Source organism: Anoplopoma fimbria, chromosome 24 (genome assembly GCF_027596085.1).
Source record: "Anoplopoma fimbria isolate UVic2021 breed Golden Eagle Sablefish chromosome 24, Afim_UVic_2022, whole genome shotgun sequence".
In the NCBI taxonomy this organism is placed as follows: Eukaryota; Metazoa; Chordata; class Actinopteri; order Perciformes; family Anoplopomatidae; genus Anoplopoma; species Anoplopoma fimbria.
This window is the reverse complement of record NC_072472.1, coordinates 23,060,463-23,081,875: the sequence shown is the minus strand read 5'-3', so window position 1 is coordinate 23,081,875 and position 21,413 is coordinate 23,060,463. Positions and strand designations below refer to the sequence as shown.

The following is a 21,413-nucleotide window of genomic DNA, read 5'->3' as shown; positions in this document are numbered from 1 at the left end:
AGAAACGTCTGGTAAACATTTAAAGTATTCATAGTTCTGAAAGTTACGTCAGTATCTTGAAGTACAGCACTGCTCTTGTTCTGACTTGTTACTCTCTGATTTGGATTGAGTCTCCCTCTTCTTCACACTTTGTGGAGTAGATTTGGTTCATGTCATTCTTACTGTTGCCCTCCATAGACCCTGGAATCACATTTATTCTTCAGTAGACCATACAAATTTGTCTGACAATGTATCCTAAATCCCCACCAAGAAATCTTTCAGTCATCTGTCATTTCAAAGTAATGCAACAGTCTGCATCAGGTTTTTGCGTCATCCATTATATTATATTTGTTGTCTTGGAAGGAAATAACAATTTGTACACTGACTGGGACCTACAGTATATCAAGAAATGTGTATATATATATATTTGTGTATATATTTTAATCAAAATGTCTGATAAAGAAATATATTCACTGGCAACAGATTACTTGTTTCTGTAAGTGTCCTTGGGGGAAGAAATGTCTTACATAAATATATGCTGTATGAATATGTTTGACCTGCCTTCTTACAAAGACTAGTGAAAAAGACACAGAACAGGACCAGAAGCAATCTTGCTCAGGGCCCAGGAACTGGAACACATAATGATATATAGCTATCATTAGTCTAAGCTGTGCTTTTCCTGCTAGAATATAAAATGTTTACTGTGAAAAGTGCCTAAATCAAGCAAGAGAGGAATCAGCTGAGTCATTTATGGCTTTATTATACAAAAGAAAGATTATTTATTTTCTAAACCCTGGCAGTAGTCGGCACATAAAGTGTATTTCACACAATTATTTAGCTGCAGATGATTGGTTGTCGTTACGCCACATTTCATAAAAGAAGAAAAAATCAACAGATAAAGATAACAACTTCCCTCGGAAAACAACCTCCTAAAGAAAATGGAAGGCAACAAGAAACAATTCAACTCAAAAATGTAACTTGGTATATGCAGTGGAGGAGGAATGGCTGAAAGGGCATTTTATTAGTATTTCTCCACTGCAGCAAACATTGTAAGTGGTCCAAATGGTTTTAGTCTTCAACCATATCAGATTTCATGAACACCAAACACTATGGTGGAAATTTGAGTCTCAGAGCAGATGGGAATTTGGCTGTTTAGTCACAAGCAAACACTCCATTTGCAGATATAATACCCAACAAGCAAGATGGATAGTGATAGAGCATGGGTGTAGTTGAGAATTGTGGGCCTTATTCACAGGAGGAGACTTTAATCTCACACTACTTTGTCCTGATCTCCAACTCACCATGAACTCAACAATCCCAAAAACATTACATGAAAACAGCATTAAGGACAAAAATAGAAAAAAAAAATACTTTTTATTCATTTACATTCTGCATTTTTAATCACAAAAAACAAAACAGCATACAAATGATGCTAATTCAGAATGAGGGCCAGATAGTACATTAACGTAGCTATGGATATTAGCTACCATATCACAACTGACTAAGACACATCCTCCCTTTCCGGGTAGGTCTTCATGTAGACCTCAACCATTGAGTCCAGGTCAAAACCAACATCATAGTTCATGTTCAAGAGAGCGAGACTCTTTGATTTGAATTTCTCGGGCGTGTTCTCCATGTACATCTGTAAGCTCTCGTATGCCACATCGCAGCCATCTGCCAGAGCCACGGTGGGCAGGATGCCAATCAGCTTCAGAACTGCAAGCATGTTTGGGAAGAACTTGACATCTGCCAGCTGCAGCGTCTCATGGAGATTGGACGGGAAGGTCTCGCCTTTGCCCTTTTTGCTCCATTTAACCCACCAGCAGTGCAGCTCAGCGGAGAGGGTTCCTGCAGAAGGGATGTCGTCTTTAAACACTTGCACACTCTCTTCCTCGGGTTTCGTAGACTTGTGCTGCTCGATGACAGTAGGGACCAGTGACAGACATCTCAGAACCTTCAGGTGGTCCTCGCAGAAGATTTCTGTAATTTCTTTGATAACGTGCTCCAACACTGGAACGGACAGGTGCTCCTTGTAGTGACTCTCTGGCCGTATGGCTCCAGATTCTAGCTGGTGCTTTCTCAAGAATGACCGAGGAACCTTAACTGGGATCTCCATCGCGGCGGCTAGGTTGACGGCCTCATCGTTCCAGAACTCATGATACACGTCGATGTTGTCAGACACTTCCTTCAGGGTGTGCAGTACAGCTTTTAAACTGGTTGTAGCAAAGTGGGCATCCGTTGCTTGCCCTTGCACGTTCTTCCCAAAGGCGTGCGTCAGTGACAGGACGTTTTTCAGCACGACCAGCGCCATAATAAATTCAAAATCAGCCAGTGCTTTTGAAATCTCTAAGGCGTTGTGTGTGACTTGATCGTTCCACCTCATGTCCTCATTGTCATGAACGCTGTCCACGCAGAGTAGTAACGCCTCAAGGATTTCCACCGCCACCTCAAACGCATCTTGGCATCTAGTCCAGCGGGTTCCACAGATCTCCTTCAGTTCCTTGGCCTTCTCCTCTTTGTCCGGGTAGAAAATCGAAATGGCGTGCTCCAACTCCAACTGCAGTAAAGGGGACTGACCGAAGAAAGACTCGATCTTCTTCAAGGTGGCCAAGACAAGCTGAACCCCTGACAAAGCCATACCATGTGCCAGTGACAGGTTCAATGTTCGAGTAGATCTCAGTGTAAGCACCGCCGTTGGGAACCTCTCCATCAGTTTGGCAGCAAATATTTTCATTTTACCAAAATGTGTCCCAGAGCAGGAGTGGGCTTGGCCTCTACACTGCTTCATATCTAAGCCCCATTCTTCAGTCATTTCAGACAGCAGTTTCTCTGCCAAGGCATCTCCGTCTCCTTCAAAGGACAAGAATCCAACAAACCTCTCCCGCTGGCAGTTAGACTGGTCCACGTAGCGCAGAAAGACAGGGAGGTACCATTCTCCTGAGATCTTCACCAAGTCGTCAGTAAGCAATGAGAAATAGCCATTCAGTTGAACCTCCTCCACCAGCTTACTGCGGATGCATTTCTCGCACACCTCAATCAACTGATTCAGCTGAGCCGGGGAGCAGCACTCCTTGTTCACATCGTGCCTCTTCTTGAGGGCTTCATCTCCACAATTCATGCGATAATCCAACAATGCCTGAAAGTTGCTTGACCCAAGGCCATCCTGTTTATCATCACCAGGCCCCATTGGAGGAATGCTTTGCTCTCCCAGCAGTGCAAGAACTTCAAATAATGACTTGACATACTCTTTGTATTCCTCTTCCTCTGGGAATGTCTCAACATCTGTCTTAGCGGTGTCTGCTTGAGACTTTTTGATTTCTAAATAGGGAAAGAGAAACAGTTGCAAGATAGAAACCAAATTAATCATGTGACCATTATGTTGTTGTTGAAGTGATTTTTTTCACCGTCAAGTTATAAAGGTGTGTGGGTGTTGATATTTCAACCTACTTTTACTCCCCTTGCTGTCCTTTTCATCATCTTTGGTCTGCAATAATAAAAAGTCAAATTTAAAAATGTGATTACATAGAATCTATAAAAATCAAATCATACAAATTATTTTCCCACATTTAAATCAATAAAGATATTTTTTACCCACCGTCTCTATACTGCGCTTGACCGGTCCATTCTGAGGTTGGCTTGGTACATCAAAGATAGTTGGTATGGCATCATCCTTCAACACTGTACTCTGAGCGTTCTGAAAACAAAGTCAAGCCGGAAAGATCATTTTACATCACTTATGAGAAATATGACTTATGTTAAACCTGTATTAAAACCTATGTTACCTACATATTCACTGAGCACGTATGTTTTCATTGCATATTTTTCTATTTAATTATCAGTGGAATAATATACAAGGCTGAATTATGCCTTTTTCACATTTAATTTTAAGATTGGCAAATACATTGAAAGCCCTGTAATATCTGTGGTCACATTGTCCAATTTGATCAAAAAACATATGTAACTTGAAAATTTAACTCACGCTATCGACCAAAGATGTTTCAAAATGTTTTCCACAAAGTCTGTAGTATCTGTACAGGTGGTCTGGTGATTTGTCTAGGAGTTCTTGCTTCTGGCATTTTTCAACCCACTTCTTGGACCTGAAAGGAGAAATTAAATCAAAATGAAAAACAAGTTTAAAGGTCAATTGCAATGTTTAGCTTTGAGAATCAGTTAGGGTTCATTCTGCTATATCAATTTAACAACTGTAACATGCTGCCCTTTTCTCCTATACTCATCTGAATTATGTTTCTCTATCTGAGGATAGCATGAGCTATAATAAACCACACCTCCTGTTGCCTGTTACCCAAGTTCTAATGGATTAACACAAAAGTGACTCTTTTATTTGATTTACAAATGCATGATCCTGAGGAGGCAATGAGTAAGCAATGTATGAATGGATACAGACACTTATAGATTAGTGAAATACACCAAAAGTAAAGTCACTCAAGCAGCCAAGTAGAGATGAATAAAATCATCAGTAGTTGTGCAAAATGTTCGTTCTGAGAATAATAGATCTTTTTTTATGGCAGACATTATGAAGTGAAATGAGAGAAAGAGCACGGCTGAACATTTTTCTTATTCAGAATGGCTCAGTTCTATCAAGAAGGCCAATAAGCAATGCCAGTCAGCCAGCATTGACGATACAACGACCCCGGAACCAGCTCGCCTAACTGGAATGCCGTCGTTTTCCATGTTATTAATTACACCTTTTCTTTTCCTGCTATGAGTTGTCTACCAAATGTTATGGAAATGCCCTTTCACGATGTTAGGTCGGCATCCGCAGAAGATGTTGAAATTAGAGGTTAACTTAATGCAGCTGTAGTGTTTTCTTTGTGTTGAATGAGAAGTATTTTCTCACACCGGCTTTGCCAAACTGCAAACTTTCTTATGAGCTCAACAAGCTGGTGAGGAAAGCCAGCTCTGTGGTGGGTCTGGAGCTGGACAGTCTGGAGTCAGTGGGTGAGAGGAGGATGAAGGCCAAACTCGGAGCCATCCTGGACAATCCCTCTCACCCTCTCCATGAGGAACTGTGGCAGCTGGGCAGCTCTTTCAGCCATCGGCTGATTCTACCAAAGAGCAGGACGGAGCTTCAGACGCTCATTTGTGCCCACTGCCATCAGACTGTACAACAACAGCGGAGACCACAGTCTGTCAACATGCTGACCAGCCCCCCCCATGTGGATATACTGTACATTTTTTATTTTGTATTATTTTTATTTATAATATGTGTATTTATTATCTGTTTCTGTGTAGTTGTATAGTATGTGTATTTATTGTCTGTGTAGTTGTATAGTATGTGTATTTATTGTCTGTGTAGTTGTATAGTATGTGTATTTATTGTCTGTGTAGTTGTATAGTATGTGTATTTATTGTCTGTGTAGTTGTATAGTATGTGTATTTATTGTCTGTGTAGTTGTATAGTATGTGTATTTATTGTCTGTGTAGTTGTATAGTATGTGTATTTATTGTCTGTGTAGTTGAGCTGCTGCAACACTTGAATTTCCCCCATGGGGATCAATATATATATATAATATATAATAATAATAATATAATAATAATAATAATAATAATAATAATAATAATAAGGGCACATGAGCCTGACCAACTTTTGAATTTGAGTGTTGAGAGGTTAAAAGCTTAAAAGTTTCTTTATATTTCGTAACATTTGCACAAAATGGTGCAAATGCATTAAATGTTGTCAAAACTCAACTAAAGTTTCCCTCGATTTCAAATGCGTGCCTTGTCGTACTTCACGTAGGATCACAAACAACGAGCGCTTCCTGTTTGCTTCAGCGATAGTTACCTCTCTGGATCCTGCGGGAACCTGAAGAGTGGCTGTGGGTTGGGTTTGCCACTGGTACAGGTCGGCACCGCGCACTGGTTCTGCATTATACTGGTTTATTACGGTGGAATCCTCCTCAGGTACCCACAGTGATGCTAATGCTAGTTAGCTGTCAAGCGCCAAACGTCGAATCGCAATTTCCGGTTTGTTCTCTTTCAAAGTAAAGTACGTTGTGTTTGTACAAATAAATATATAACATGTAAAACTTTTCTTTTTTGATGAATATTACAAGGTATGGCATTTCATTAGTCATAACCCCCCCCCTACAAATATCCCTATACCAACTAGGCTGTGTGGAAATCATAAATTATATTTATTCTGCCTACCCAACAAGTCAAGAGGATCTTGTTTTTCGTTTTGTCACTTTTTAATCAGTTTTTAATCAGGCAAAAGATAAATAACCTTGTGTATACATGTTTACTGTCAGGCTGCACAACCAGCTCTGCTCCCAGCAGACCACATGACCACATGACAATAATAACATGACAATAATAACATGACAATAAAAACCTGTGCAATACATTACACATTACACTGTGCAATAATAGTTAAAAATAGTTTGTTTTTTTCTCTGTCTGTAAATATAATATTTCAGTTATTGTTGTTTTTTCTACTGTTTTTATTTTTATTTTTATTTATTTTTATTGCTTATTTATAATACTTGTTTTATTTTATTTTTATTTTTCATTTTTATTTTTATCTTGTCTTCTTCTACTATGTCTCTTGTGTGCACTTTACTCTACGCTGTTGTAAGCCTGCAAATTTCCCCGCTGCGGGACTAATAAAGGATTATCTTATCTTATCTTATCTTATCTTGTACATTGATTTTATTTTGAAGGCGCATTCGCTTCCTGGTTCAAACGATGTTTTGACGTGTTTAACAACGTGAATCAAAATGCGCGCTGCGCTTCTTTCCCATAATGCTCAGCGGTATTTTCAAAACCCAAAGCTTGAAATCATGAAGCGTTTTGTCATAAAAAATAAACTTTAAATTACATATCTAATACATTTGTTTTCCCTAAGATAGTTATTTTCATTTGAGTTAGTTATTATTATGCAGTGGTGTATGTTCAAGTGTCCAGTTTGATTTCAATTATTATTATTATATTCCTTTATTGATCCCCATGGGGGGAAATTCAAGTGTTGCAGCAGCTCAACTACACAGACACAGACAATAAATACACATACTATACAACTACACAGACAATAAATACACATACTATACAACTACACAGACACAGATAATAAATACACATACTATACAACTACACAGACAATAAATACACATACTATACAACTACACAGACACAGATAATAAATACACATACTATACAACTACACAGACAATAAATACACATACTATACAACTACACAGACAATAAATACACATACTATACAACTACACAGACAATAAATACATACTATACAACTACACAGACAATAAATACACATACTATACAACTACACAGACAATAAATACACATACTATACAACTACACAGACAATAAATACACATACTATACAACTACACAGACAATAAATACACAGACAATAAATACATACTATACAACTACACAGACAATAAATACACATACTATACAACTACACAGACAATAAATACACATACTATACAACTACACAGACAATAAATACAATACTATACAACTACACAGACAATAAATACACATACTATACAACTACACAGACAATAAATACACATACTATACAACTACACAGACAATAAATCACATACTATACAACTACACAGACAATAAATACACATACTATTGATAGAACATACTATAAAAATGTACATGTATATCCACATGGGGTCAGCATGTTGACAGACTGTGGTCTCCGCTGTTGTTGTACAGTCTGATGGCAGTGGGCACAAATGAGCGTCTGAAGCGCTCCGTCCTGCTCTGAGTTATTTGATGCTATAAAAAGAGGGTGAGACATCATGACTGACAGCTGCTCCAATTGAAGTAGTTGAGCAGTTAGAGGCTCGGGAAGTGTAGGAGAGAGAGGAGATGTAATAGTAATTATTAACATTAATGTTAATATATGCAATACTATAGATTGCGATAATGTGTATTTTGTGTGTCTAATATCCTTGTTTTTATTTGGAAATTAAAGTCATACTAATGATTTCGGAATGGGTTACAGAAATGATCTCTTTCACAGGTCTGAGTGTGTGTGGTGCCAAAGACTTAAAACAAAAAACAATCGAAACAAAGTCATATCCACTCCTCTTTAATACAATGTCTGAGGTAAGCATTCATTTCTAATTACCATCTTTGTTGTGCTAAATATTATTCAACATTGAAAGCATACAAAATTCTTAAAATTCAGTGGCCTCTTTAAGTTTGTTATAAACTTTTGAAAATTCATGGAATTTTAGAATATGGTCTGTAATAGACAGACATTCAGAAATCCTTCAGTATGATTTAAAGGTCCAGTCCAATAGTATGTCAGAAAAGACATAAAGAAATCCATAGTTAAGTGTATCATCGTATAGTATGTTGAAACAAGTCAAAGGTATCATAGTGTAGTAGGTTGAAAAATATCACAAAATACCCATGGTAAAAGTATAAGTATAATGTGTTAATAAAGTTTTGAGAATAGTATATCATGTCCAAAAGAGTCATTGGATAGTATGTAAAAAAACAACAACATAATCATTTAAGAGCCATAGTAGTTTGTCACAGTATAGTTTATCGAAAATGTCAGAGTATTATACTATACATTTTCAATATTTCTATGTATTTTTCATAATTCTTTCTTTTTCTTTCACGACATACTATACCCTGTCTTTTTTAAGAGTTTTTTTGACAGTATATTATGACTGACTTTTTTAAACTTGCTATACTATGAATTCTTTCTTTATGTAATGTACTATTACTTTTTTTCAACTTTTTTCGACATACTATACTGTGACTTTTTTCAACACACTACATTATTACTTTTTTTCATCTTCTTTCAACATACTATACCATGATTGTGGACGTTTCTAATTACATTGAGGCTGTGAGTTACATCTCCTGCGCAAAAATTAACAGAATTATTATTATTTTCTCTCCAAGCCCACTCCCGTACTTGTCTAGGTCTATTTATTCTTTCACAGGAAAGTCACAAAGATATACCTTTGCTATGACCACCGACATGACATGATGTGCATTTGCACGTCATTACATTACATTACATTACATTACAGTCATTTAGCAGACGCTTTTATCCAAAGCGACTTACAGGAAGTGTATTCAACATAGGTATTCAAGAGAACTACTAGTCACCAGAAGTCATAAGTGCATCTCCTTTCTTAAACAAGCATCTTAAAGCATAAACCAGAGCAAAAGTATAGTGCAGAGGCAAATTACTACGAATACAATAAGTGCTAGGAGGAAGGCTCAGGGTAGTACTTCATGAAGAGGTGAGTTTAAAGATGGGCAGTGACTGCTGTCCTTTTTTATTTACTATGTCTCTTGTTTTGCACTATCCTCTTTGCTGCTGTAATCCTGTAAATTTCCCCGCTGCGGGACTAATAAAGGATTATCTTATTTTATCTTATCTTATTTATGTCCAGTCATTACATTACATTACATTACATTACAGTCATTTAGCAGACGCTTTTATCCAAAGCGACTTACAGGAAGTGTATTCAACATAGGTATTCAAGAGAACTACTAGTCACCAGAAGTCATAAGTGCATCTCCTTTCTTAAACAAGCATCTTAAAGCATAAACCAGAGCAAAAGTATAGTGCAGAGGCAGATTACTACGAAAACAATAATTGCAACAGACTAATACGAATATAATAAGTGCTACAAACTACTACGAATAGGATAAGTGCAGTAAACTAATACGAATGCAATAAGTGTCACGTCATGACATTTCAAATCCAGATTGTTATGGACTATAAACGGGGCATTCCTGGTTTAATAACTGCATTCTGGGCCGAGCCAGTATCTGTTGGGTTCAAACTTTCAAACGGAGTGGACGACAACTTCCCGTTCTCGTTCTTAGTTGAAGACGCTCTATTGGTCCACGATTATCTCGCGATACTAGCGTGACCAATCACAGCGCAGCAACCCAAAGTTGAATCGAATGTTTTTATTCTTGGTCAAGCGACATATTTTGCTCTTCAGTTGTGCTGTTTGGATGGACTGTCTCCTCGTGTTGTAGCTTACCACACAGTTTAGAGAAAGGTACGTTATTGTGTGTAACTTTAGTTAAATGTAGCTATAGCTTAAATGAGCGCACTCACAGCTAACGTCCTGTCGTAATATTATAAATTGCTTTGTTTCAGAACTCTCCATTGATTCAGCGTTACAATGGACGCTTCTAGACGAAACCACAACTATAAGGTAAGTTCGTAACGTCAACGAATATCGTATGAAATACTACTACATGCAGTTTTCTTCTATTAACCCATGTTTTAATTGTATTAGGGTAACAAGGAAAATGCTCAGCCTGCATATGGAAGCAAGTCCTTAATCAGAAGAGACAAAACGTCCTCTAATCCTTTACAACTGACGAACAATAAAAATGAGGACACCAAGCCAAGAATTGTTCCTCTTAAAGTAAAGGAGGACCAAAGATCGACATCTGGTGAGGCTCTGAAAAGGGTAAAGACTGTGCAGAAAGAGGGGAAGGGAGCTGCTGCTGCTGCTTCTGATGTCAAACTACGTCAAACACACAGCCGGGCCTTCCTCACCGAGCAGATTGTGAAACACAAAAAAATTGTTGCAGAAGCTCCAAAGCAACCAGCCGCTGTGCCGTCATCTAAATCTGCTCTCGGCATGTACAAAGGCAAGATTGTCCAGTCAAAAATTGGATCCATTTGGAAGTCAACTACCAGCTTGGACAGGGCGGACCCCAAACCATCAGCAGCCAAAACAGGGGGTCAAAGGGTCGGAAATGTGACAAAAAGCAGATCCGAATCGGTTGCTGACCTGCCTGGATACAGAGCACAAAAATCTGTGCAGACAAGGTCCAAGTCAGTGATGGATAGACCCGCTCAGGTGACCAAGCCTGCTGTCGCCAGCCGTCCTGCTGGATTCCACTCCGCTCGCCCTCCTGCCAGAACCGTCCCGACAACACTAGTTAGTACCAGCTCCAGAAACACCAAAGTGGCTCCCAGCAAGGGAAGTGGGACTCAAGGGCCAAAGATTCCAGTGACAAACAAGAATGTCAACAAACCTGCTGTCTCAAGTTCCCTCAGTCAGTACAGGTTTACCATGGAGACCGCAGAGGAAAGAAGGTAACACATTTACCCACATACATACTTTGACGTTTGCCTTGTTACCACTGTGCATCATAAATGCTCACAAATGTTTTTGTGTTCCCTCCTGCAGGGCGAAACTCGCCGGGTGGCTAGCCTCCAAGGGCAAGACCTTCAAGAGACCAGCCATGACGACTGCAGAACCCTGTAAAACCAGAATCTCTGCAAAACCTGAAGCAGATCTCAAGCCACAGCCTCAGCCAGCTGCACTGTGCGAACCCAAACCTAGAATGGAAGCCAAGAAGCCAGACTCTGAGGGAGCAGTGTTAAAAACGCACAGCCAAACTCCGGTGATCATGAACACCACTCTGGACCTGCTCGAAAACTCTGATGTGGATCCACAGGACAGTGTGGATGATGTAAGGAGACAGGCAGTGTTTCTGTTGCTGTTTTAGCTGGATTCAAGATATTACACAGTGTTAAACCCCGTTATTTTCTTTGTTTCATTTTGACAGATTGTTATAAACCTGTGTGATGTTTTGGAAGCCATGGCGACACCTTCTAGATGTGATGGTAAGTCAACCAGTGTCTGTTCACTATGATTTGTTTTGAAGTTAAGAGTGGTATTAGGTCAGCACTTGAAAATAATCACCCACTTTCATCACTGGATGAGTAACGTGTAGTAGCGTGCTTCTTACACAAACTTTTGTCTTATTTGTGTCCATTAGAGCTTTCACAGGTGACAGATGTGCGAAGTGATGTCGAAATGGAGGACAACAAACCACAGTATGAATGTATAAAAATGGAGGAGAAGAAAGAGATGCCTGAGGATGTTGAGCAAGTGAAGGAGGGAGTTGAAGAAAGTGATGAATCGGATGAGGAAGGAGAAAGTGACGATGAGTGTGTGACGGAGACCACGTCACAGATGGAGGATGCTTCAGTAATAAAGTACAGTGTGAAGACTACTCCGTACCTGCAAAGGTGAGTCCATCTAATTTTCATCTGCAATCCTTTCAATTAGCTGTTTATTTAAAAAGCCAAATGGCAACAAAGTTATTTCTTTTCACTTTAGTATTTTTTCCCTTCAAATATTCCTTGCTTAGTGTCAAGAAGACAATTCAAGAGGAGGCCAGCACGAGCAGGTCAAGGAGAAAGAGCAACATCAAAGATCTGAAGTTTCTTACACCGGTCCGCCGTTCCTGCCGCATCGAGCGGAACTCGTCCCGCCTGCCGTCGATGCTGGTGGATCAGGATCCCTGCGTGTCGTCGCTGGCCGAGCTGCTGAAACTGGATGATAATCCCAACGCCTACATCTACAGAAAAAACCATGCACTTCTGGAAGATATGTCAGACCAGACCAGACCAGACGCTCTGTAAATGTAACGTTCAAAAAAAAAAAAAGCTAATGGACACTTTATACTGTACCTTTTTTAAATGGTTTTATTAATAATCAAAATAAATATATAGTGCTATTTTATCATTTTGGGAGGGAAACATTATTCCCGTCTAGTTATTCTTTTGTCCTGAATGTATAAGACTATCCCCTAACACTATTGTTCATTTTAATATAAGTTGCCATGTATTGCCAAATGCACTGCAATAAAAGACTATTGCCTTATCTTAAATAGTTCTGCTTTGTTTTAATAACTAAAAAACGTATGTCCTGAATGCATATTTTTCTTGCAGCGCACATACTGTATATATCGCAATAATGTGATCAGACTAAACTGTTAAGATACAGATCCATCAAGCTCATTTTTGGAGTACGTTGAGCTTTTAACCACTGAATTCTAGTTTCTTGATTTTGAAGGTGTTTAGTAGCATTTAGCTTTAATTCAACTTACAGTGTTATTACAAATGTAATGAAGTAGCAAGTTATCTTTTCAGCAACTTTGTCATCATTTGGTAAACTGCTTTGAGTAGTTCAACTTCATGCGAGTTATCACATTAATTGTATCAATGTGTTCTTTGCAGAGATATGAGAGGGAAAAAGAATAGAAACAATTTTTTCATGTTTAATCCCACTTTAATAGACCACATTGTAAAAACCCAAAGCACTCTTAAATGAACTTTTTTTAACCGCTTCCCGGCAAATTACGCTTCCTGACATCAGACTGGACGTTTTGACACCAGCTCCCTCTGATCTCAGATGAGACGCTTCATTATTACAAAATAAAAATGAAATGAAAATCATTCACAAAAAAAAAGAAAAATCTCTTTGATGCAATTTTCTTCCCCAAAACAAAAAGTATAAAAAGTACTCTTTTGCCACTCATCTGCAGACCACAGGGGAAGGTGTTCAGTGCTGTACGCTAAAAGGCTGTTTTCATCGACGTCTGAAGGTTTCATGTCCTTGAAAGACCCCGATTGTCCAGATCCTTGACCTAAAATATAGAACAAAAAAAATGAAAATCAAATTTTCAATTCACTATATGGTAAGACCAAGAAAAGAAGCAAATTCTCATAGTGAAATGTTATTGCTCAAAATTGATAAAACAAAAAAATGAATAATCCAAATAGCTGTTGTATTATAGTTTTCTGTCAACTGGCTTATTGATTTATTGGTTCAGTTTAGTTTTTAGTTGTTGCAGCTCTAATTCAAAGTCTAGGTTTTAAAGAAATGTTGTTATTTACCCTTCTGTTATTCCAATTTGACCAATCTGTTAATCTTCTTAACATTGTGATTTTCTCCATTGCCCCAAAGAAATTGTTTTTAGAAGATCTAATCTTGACCAGCAAACCGATTTGGGGTTCCCAGCAGTCCTAACAGACTGATATATAATGTCAATAGGAGAAGGAGAAAGAGACAGTCATTTTTACCTTGTATATCCTAACCAGCCAGTGCTCTGTTGTGTAGGCCTCCTCCAACACATCCAGTTCGAAGTCTTTGTTCCCGATCTCAGCGTTCCTCACTCTGTCATAACCAGGTGGTCGCTCTGCAGAGAAGATCAATAAGATTAGAACTACAGAACAAAAGGCTGCAGTTTTATGTGAATGAGAAACTCTACATTTTTCAGTATTTTCCACTGGGTGTTATGTGCACAGTATTGCTCCATGGTTTTTAGCCAAGGTTCTGCCATATATATGTGTCATATAAACAAAGGAGCTGCACCATTCAAACCTAAACAGTCCTTTCAGAAATCCTTACATTCACAAAAGGCCTCCGATTTCAAAGAAAAAGCAGGTCATGCATGATGAGGAAACGGATCACACTAGAGCCGCTGTAGAGTTACTCACTGGCCTCTGTGTAGACCTGGCCGAAGCGGTAGTAGCACATCTTGTACATGAGGCAGTTGAGCAGGACTGGCGAGCCCTCGCGGTCCACTCTGAACTCTCCGGTGGGAGTGTAGTAGTCGTGCTCCTTGATGTGTTTGCCTGTGTCCGTGCTCCCCCCGATACGGACCATCCACAGGAACTTGTTGATGTCTGAGGAGGGAGAATGGATGAATTAGAGAACTGGTGCTAAAAATGACTTCTAAAATATTAGGCCCCAATTCTGCGATTTTTGGAAACTAGCAATGTCATTACTTTATGCAAAGAATGCGCAAGACAAATATTTTCTAGTATGGCGAATTGCTGAAAATCAACTCCAAAAACTCAGAATTACTGTTAGGAAGCTTATTACACAGTAAACTCAGGAAATATGCCTTCCTAACTATTCAGTGTAGAAGAGAGATTATGAATTTTCTTTGCATTAGCTTGCATTTAAGTTGACATCAAATCACATCTTAAAAACTAAAATGGCACTACTTTAGGGTGGACATTTACACTTGGTTATTTAATTAAAGGTCATTATACCTGAGGGTGTCTGGTAACATTCATAGAACAGCTAAAGCATTGCAAACAGACTATTAAACCCGAGCCTTTAAATCCATCTCCGCCAAACTTCTATCTATAGTGAGAATGTGAGCGTGAACGTGTTTATGTCGACACAGTGTGGTAAGTACTGTACCGACGCTGAGCTACTGATAACGGGGAACGTACCATCTGAAGAATAGCCCGTCAGTCCTCCGAAGATGACCAGGACATAACTGACATCCAGTTCCCTCATAATCTCATAAGCCCTCTCCTCTGTGGACGCCATGGCCTACAGAACAAACAGCCCCATCAGAAAAGCATCACTCTATAAAACATGATTACCCCTGAAGGTTACCCAGCTCACCTGTCCAACTCTGGAGATGTGCGTGTTGTTCCATGTGTTGTTGTCCACTAGAATGGTTCGATTTGCCATGGCAGTTATCTGATAGCCATAATCCCACCATGACATGACTTTGGCATCCTGGAAACACAAAGTTAAATTCAAATCATTGAGTTGAAACACTTACATCTAATGGCGATGATGGCGCATAACTCATAATCCGTCCACAATTAAGATTACTCAAACCCTAGCTGAGAACTCAATATCGGTTGACTTATTCTTTATTACTTGGGTGTGACTGACCTCGGGGGTGTTGTGGCGGAGCCAGTAGTAGGCCTCTCTGAAGTCATCGAAGATGATGCGGCTGCCGTCACCTCCACGGGCAGACAGGACGATTGAGGGAGAGGAGTAGGCTTCACTGGTCACCCAGGTAGAGTGGAAGGTGTATGTGATGAGGAAGAAGGCCATGACCAGAATCATCCCACTGGCAACCTGGTGGGAAGATGTAGGTTTTCATCAGGTTTAACCTTTCTGTCTGTAGAGAACATCCACCATTGCTTTTATTCTGGCTAATGAAATAAAATATGGTGTCTGGAATGCTTCTCTTAAGAGTTTAATTGCAATTTATCAGGAAAATAGAACACATCTAAACCAGGAGAGACTTTAAACTTTGATAAAAGTACCAATACCACATCGCAAAACAAACACTGTTCAAATTCTACCCAAGTTAAAGTACAGATGTACTCTCAACAAAATGTGCAGAAAATGATCTCTTGTGACTTATAATTAATTATATATGGTATTATAAGATCGTTAGTAGTATCTTAAAGTTGTAGCTACTAATACTAAAAAGGAAACATGTAGCTTTGTACAAGACCTCACAACATCTATTTTGTTTTGTTCAGTATCAACTCTAACTCTTGACTTGCTTCTTTAGCTCTGTGTTGTTTGATCATTTCCATTTCAAAGGTGAATATAATTTGAACTACAGAAAAAAAGGTAAAGGTCATGAAATATTATCTAGAACTGGCATTAGTTTTGTATTCTTTTGGTTGGATAAATAGTATCCATCATCTCAATACTGTAAGCATCATCATGCATCCTGCTGGTGCTAGACCAGAATGATGAGGTCCAACCAGTGCAAACGTGTGCACGGTATACACAATATCAACCGACAACACCACCCACTAACAACTAGGACAAGTCACTCAGGGCTCCCACCTCATTCTTGATGGGGTAGGTGGCGTCCTGCTGCTTCTTGCTCTTCTTGTCTGGCCGGCTGACATCCAAATTCTTCATATATGTGGTTAGCACCTGGGACACGCCAATCCCTGACAGGATGCACATTACTGGAGCCAGAACCAACATCAGACGCACCTGAGGAGGCAAAAAGCAGTACAGTTATTAACCCAAATGAGGTTTAAAGTTAAAACAAAAATCCCTTTCCTAAGTACAGATTTTTCCATTTACTTTGTTAATGTAGTTTTGTTTAATAACGCGAGTGTGCCATCTTCTGGTGACACCGTTGAAATGTCACAAATCATAAAAGCAAAAAAATCATCTGCTCTCTGGAGAGTCCTTTGAGACATATATGTGGCTCTACACAGGACCTACCATGACAGCTGAGAAGTACATGCTGGTGACTCCATACATGATGATGAAGATCCTGGCGTCCGACAGGTTGTTGAAACAATAATACAGACCAACTGTGAGGAAAGGGAAGGTAACCGTAAGTTAAAACCCAACGTGAACACACCAAGCGGTTTGCTTCATTTGCATGAAAACCCCCTTGTTACTCCCTGTATTTCTGCTGAGTGTGCACTTGCCTGGGAACATGAAGACCAGCAGCTGGAGGTCAAAGTAGTACGAGGACCAGGTTGTGGGCTGGTGCTCAGAGACCGAGGCGATGATGGGAATGTTGTTTTTGGCATAGGAGGGGTCCAGCAGAGAGTAGAAACGACCCGTCCACGGAGAGATCTTACCTGAGGGAGATATACTTTTTGTCAGTCGCGGTCCAAAGCAAAAATAACTTTAAGTCAGTTTCTCACAAGAGGAAAGGAGAAGGAGTGAAGGAAACATTTATTTAGCCAACATATCCACTGGTGCACCTTGTCAACCCTCTTACCGGTCAGCATGAGAACAGTGCCCACAGACAGCATTAGGAAGCCCACCAGGGAGATGACGCTCTTGAACAGCACTTCAAATTGCAGGGCATTGAGTTTGCTGCGCAGGTAGTCCACAAAGGCATGAATCTGGCACAGGCCAAACACACCGAAGGCCGCCATGTGCTCCGATGACTGCACCGGCTGGTATACAAGAGAGGGGAGAAAGGGGGGATGAACTGTGTGCCACAGAACAGAGTGAAATCTCTTTTCACCAAAAAATGACACTGGGCCTCTGTCACAAACAGTGCGTAACCACAAATCTGTGCTTTAACGGTGCTAATGAATGTTTCCTCGATATTTTCTTTCCTAAATTTAAAACGGCCTCTGACCATGCCTATGTAAAAATAATGAAGGCCTGGCTGTCTTAGAAAATGCTATCCCACATCTATAGACTAAATGCATAACAGCATTCATTAAAAAAAGCTTTCATAGAAAACATTCTTTGAAACCGGTAATTTTCTAATGCATTGCACATATGGAATTGACGCCTTTTCATCCTCATTATTTATTGTCATAATTAAAATATCCAACTGTAAAAACTGACTGTCTCACTCTCTGCTTTCATTGTAATATACAAGAAAGGTTCACATTGAAATGTAACAGTTTTGGTTGTCATTGTTTTTATTGACTTGGCCTATAATGATCGGCTACTCCCACCATTTTCTAATGCCATGAAATGATGCATATGTAGCCAATGTTCAGTCATTACATTCTTCTGCTTTTTTGCATCAGGTTTATGCTTTTCTCTTACAACAACTTCACTGCTCTCGCCATGACAAACCTCTTCTCTCTGTAAGGTATTTTCTTACAGAGTGAAATGGGAGGTGACAGTATGCTGACTGTGAATAGCGGGCACACGCCTGTCAATTCAGAATGGTTCTGATTCACTAACAAATGCAGTGGTAAGAACAAAATTAACCAGTACACACATGCCGTGATTACCACAGCAATTTTTGAGTGCACGCTTATTTTGTGCACAGAGTAAAAACACTTCTATGCACATATTGATGATTGAGGCCCAATTAATTTGGTATTTCTGTGTACCAGATTAACTCGTGTGACATAAGATGGTACGTTTTCACCATACCTGGAAACCAACAAAGGAGATCTGCATGGAGAGGATGGTGCCCAGGCAGTAGACTGTGCAGTAAGCCACATAGATTCTGTGAGAGAATCGGCCTGTGAGCATCAGAACCAGGACGTGGAGGGGGATGAGGTTGATCAGGAACACGTAGCCACCCCAGGAGGAGACCTATGTACACACAAAAAACTTTTTAGGACCTCTGTAAACTCTAAATTAATTAAATAAAACACATGCATTTGTAGTTCTCCTCACCATGTAGAAGTAGGCCAGTGCGCACACAGACGACCAGTACACCGACCCCGTTTTGACCGCCTTGATCCACATGTAGTAGGTCAACAGCATGCAGAAGATTGCAATACCTGATAGCACATAGGGAACTCATTAGGAAATCTTTTTGTTATGCATTACTAACGTTAAGTGTTATGCTCATCACGTGTATACCTTCATTATCATAGGAGCCAGCAACAGAACGAGAGATATAACCAGGCACCACTGCAATCATGGCGGCAGCCAGGAGTCCAGCACCGGCATCCTACAGAGACCACAGGCTTTTTAGTGGCAATAGAATGTACATTGTCATATCTATTCATCCATCTATCTATCCTAATATCATTCTAAAGGAGCACTCTACTAAACGAGATGTGTTTACCAACTATCAGAAGAAATACAAGGTAGTAACCCGTGAAATCAGTTGTACAATGTCTTTTGCAGCTCTGAAAGGAAGATTCTAATGTCTAAATTAATCCTGATGATGTAATATTATTTTCCATTTTGGGTTTAGGAAACTAAATATCATAACAAAAAGCCTGTGTTACCATGCGGTGGTGTGGAGTTAAAAAGGTGGTGCATTTACCAGGCAAGGAGAGCCTAATGAGGACACAATTGAGTTGCTTTATGGGAATTGTAGGATCCATGGTTTTTGGAGTAAAGTCATACCAAAACTAAAACTCACGATATCTCTGCTGCTTTGATTTCAACCACTTTAACAAAAAATGTAATCTTGATTTAATTAAAGTGCAAAGTTAAATCTATGGTGTTCCCCCATTAAAGAAATCTAGGTTTGCTTTTTATTAAAAAATTGATTGTGGTGTATCTTATAATGCGTTTTCTACCTTCAACTCCTTGGTGAAGTGGTAGGTGACTATGGCGGTGAAGGAGGAAAACAAGGGAGCCAGGAAGACACAGACATTACGGATGTCAATGGTGATGTGGAAAAAATGTAGGACGTGGTACAGGACTGCAGAGGTGATCATCAGCCCTGGTGAGAGAGAAAAAGAGAGGCGAGACAAAAGGTGTTTAAGTAAGTTTTGCATTTGTGCCAGTAAAAGCAGACATGAATCTCTCTTCTGACCCTGAAATAACACTTGTACCGCTTTACTTTTGGCATCAATAAACCCAGAATAAAGTTCATAAGCTCACATTCATATTGTACTGGGATATTAAATATATATATTTTCTGATTCCTACCTGGATAAATGGTGCCACCAATGATCCTCCCCAGAGGATACCATGCCCTGTCGTCAAACCAGTTGTGAAACTTATAAAATCCTTCTTCTGTCAGGAAGCGGGTGGTACGGTAGTTAAAGTACCTGGAGGTGAGATGATGGTGTAAGTCAGACATTACTTAAAAAAGGGAGGTAAAAGCTAGTCAGAATCCTTGGAAATAACCATGACAGAAGTAAAACTTACGGGTCAAACTCATGGATGACACTTTCAAACCTCAAGACGGAAAAGAGTCTGGTGGAGAATGCTGAAGAGAAAGGAAACCACATGGATAAATGTGATTGTTTAACGTATTATGGAGACCATGCTCTTGTGTATGGGAAGCAGAGGACTCACAGAGGATAGCAGCCATAGACAGGATGAGCAGCTTCAGCAGCGTGTCCTGTTTCTCATAGGACAAACGGAGGAAGCCCATCTTGGTCATCTTGGCGAGGTTAGGGATAGCTCACCGTACTACCTAATGGGAGGAAGACAAGCACTCTAAGACTCAGAGGTACACATATAAAAAGGGGAGAAAAGCAACAACATTGCCTTATATATGTAAATAACAGATTTTAAATGATCATCTTTAAGCAAGTCAGATAACTGTTACTCATAAAACCAAAGTCTTCACAGCTGTAATGAGTCAACTTCCATCTCCAGCCCAACCAGATAAGGCCACGCACTAAGATGTGGCCAACCAGGAAGCACACACTCTGGAAAACCTGCAGGGATTTCTGCCTGACTTCTTCAGATTGTGGAAGATTGTGCAAAGCTAAAGCACAACTAACAAGCTGAACAGAGCTCTAATTAATGCTAACTTTGAGAGCTAGCCTTTTTTTTTTTGCACTGGCAAGGTTCCAACACCACAGAGCAACGACATGAACAGCAGGTAACATTGTTTCACTACGTTACCTACGAACATGCATGTTGTGCACATTTACAATATATGGAAGCATTGTTATAGCCTAGACAGCCTCGTATAGTTACTCAGCACCAGGCCGGCTAATGTTGACGCTCCATCCTGTTTGAAGTGTGAGTAGCTAGCGTGGCTAACCTGCTAGCTTCTTTATAATGAACGCCTCTTGTCTGACTTACTATTATAGCACCAACGACACCTTCACATGTGGAAGCAGGACAAAGCCTAAAACGAAAACTGGTGCACCTAAATTACTTTAATGTTTAATGTTCAGCAAGACTCACCCGCTCCGTTTCTGCTACTCATACACTATTCACACACAACCTTCACCATGCACTAACCCCGCCCCCACAACGCCATACTGCGCGTTGATTGGCTGAGCGTCAGTCAACAGTATCCCCGCGTAAATCTGATTGGTTCTTTTTAACTGTCATTCAAATTTGGTTTCCTACCTTGCCGCTGTCCTGTAGTGACGTGTCCTTAGTTAGCAGAGGAAAACGTGTCGCCTCCTACTGGTAAAAACAAATCTCTCACTATATCGCTTTTAAAAATCAATGAAATCATATCAGTGGTGAGTCCAATGC

At 39.7% G+C, this 21,413-nt stretch overlaps 3 protein-coding genes across 4 annotated transcripts; 1 reads left to right on the top strand and 2 right to left on the bottom strand.

Moving 5' to 3' along the window:
* Positions 1–730: 730 nt before the first annotated feature.
* thap12a (THAP domain containing 12a) lies at positions 731–5,944 on the bottom strand. Its single transcript, XM_054626094.1, has 5 exons — positions 5,783–5,944; positions 3,959–4,076; positions 3,575–3,673; positions 3,427–3,463; positions 731–3,297 (listed from the first exon to the last, which is right to left on the bottom strand). The coding sequence occupies exons 1-5, from the start codon at positions 5,866–5,868 to the stop codon at positions 1,481–1,483; spliced, it is 2,157 nt and encodes a 718-aa protein (XP_054482069.1). The 5' UTR covers positions 5,869–5,944; the 3' UTR covers positions 731–1,480.
* Positions 5,945–9,743: 3,799 nt separating this feature from the next.
* On the top strand, positions 9,744–12,666 carry si:ch211-266i6.3 (cytoskeleton-associated protein 2). The gene is made up of 7 exons (XM_054626210.1): positions 9,744–10,025; positions 10,127–10,184; positions 10,269–11,080; positions 11,175–11,460; positions 11,557–11,614; positions 11,770–12,022; positions 12,145–12,666. The coding sequence occupies exons 2-7, from the start codon at positions 10,152–10,154 to the stop codon at positions 12,416–12,418; spliced, it is 1,716 nt and encodes a 571-aa protein (XP_054482185.1). The 5' UTR covers positions 9,744–10,025; positions 10,127–10,151; the 3' UTR covers positions 12,419–12,666.
* Positions 12,667–13,008: 342 nt separating this feature from the next.
* Positions 13,009–21,196, bottom strand: stt3a (STT3 oligosaccharyltransferase complex catalytic subunit A). Of its 2 annotated transcripts, none has more exons than XM_054625279.1 (18): positions 21,114–21,196; positions 20,268–20,388; positions 20,118–20,178; positions 19,896–20,017; positions 19,541–19,686; positions 18,870–18,960; positions 18,681–18,787; positions 18,432–18,596; positions 17,305–17,485; positions 17,006–17,161; positions 16,794–16,885; positions 16,401–16,556; positions 15,483–15,671; positions 15,204–15,320; positions 15,026–15,128; positions 14,279–14,467; positions 13,862–13,977; positions 13,009–13,425 (listed from the first exon to the last, which is right to left on the bottom strand). In XM_054625279.1, exons 2-18 carry the CDS (start codon positions 20,353–20,355, stop codon positions 13,387–13,389), a joined length of 2,118 nt encoding a protein of 705 aa, XP_054481254.1. In that variant the 5' UTR covers positions 20,356–20,388; positions 21,114–21,196; the 3' UTR covers positions 13,009–13,386. The 2 variants fall into 2 exon arrangements, with proteins under 2 accessions (XP_054481254.1, XP_054481255.1); XM_054625280.1 differs by lacking the exon at positions 21,114–21,196 and adding an exon at positions 21,009–21,088.
* Between the last annotated feature and the right edge of the window lie 217 nt (positions 21,197–21,413).

Bases quoted from the DNA above. Each gene is read 5' to 3' on its own strand.
- thap12a (XM_054626094.1), bottom strand. From the start codon at position 5,868: ATGCAGAACCAGTGCGCGGTGCCGACCTGTACCAGTGGCAAACCCAAC. The intron at 4,077-5,782 runs GTAACTATCGCT...TTCTCCTTTCAG, and splicing joins TTCCCGCAGGATCCAGAGAG to GTCCAAGAAGTGGGTTGAAA. The intron at 3,674-3,958 runs GTGAGTTAAATT...CTTTGTTTTCAG, and splicing joins AAACATCTTTGGTCGATAGC to AACGCTCAGAGTACAGTGTT.
- stt3a (XM_054625279.1), bottom strand. From the start codon at position 20,355: ATGACCAAGATGGGCTTCCTCCGTTTGTCCTATGAGAAACAGGACACG. The intron at 16,557-16,793 runs GTAGGTCCTGTG...TTGCCTCCTCAG, and splicing joins TGTACTTCTCAGCTGTCATG to GTGCGTCTGATGTTGGTTCT. The intron at 15,321-15,482 runs GTCAGTCACACC...TTGTGTTTCCAG, and splicing joins TCCGCCACAACACCCCCGAG to GATGCCAAAGTCATGTCATG.
- si:ch211-266i6.3 (XM_054626210.1), top strand. From the start codon at position 10,152: ATGGACGCTTCTAGACGAAACCACAACTATAAG. The intron at 11,615-11,769 runs GTAAGTCAACCA...TGTGTCCATTAG, and splicing joins GACACCTTCTAGATGTGATG to AGCTTTCACAGGTGACAGAT. The intron at 12,023-12,144 runs GTGAGTCCATCT...TTCCTTGCTTAG, and splicing joins ACTACTCCGTACCTGCAAAG to TGTCAAGAAGACAATTCAAG.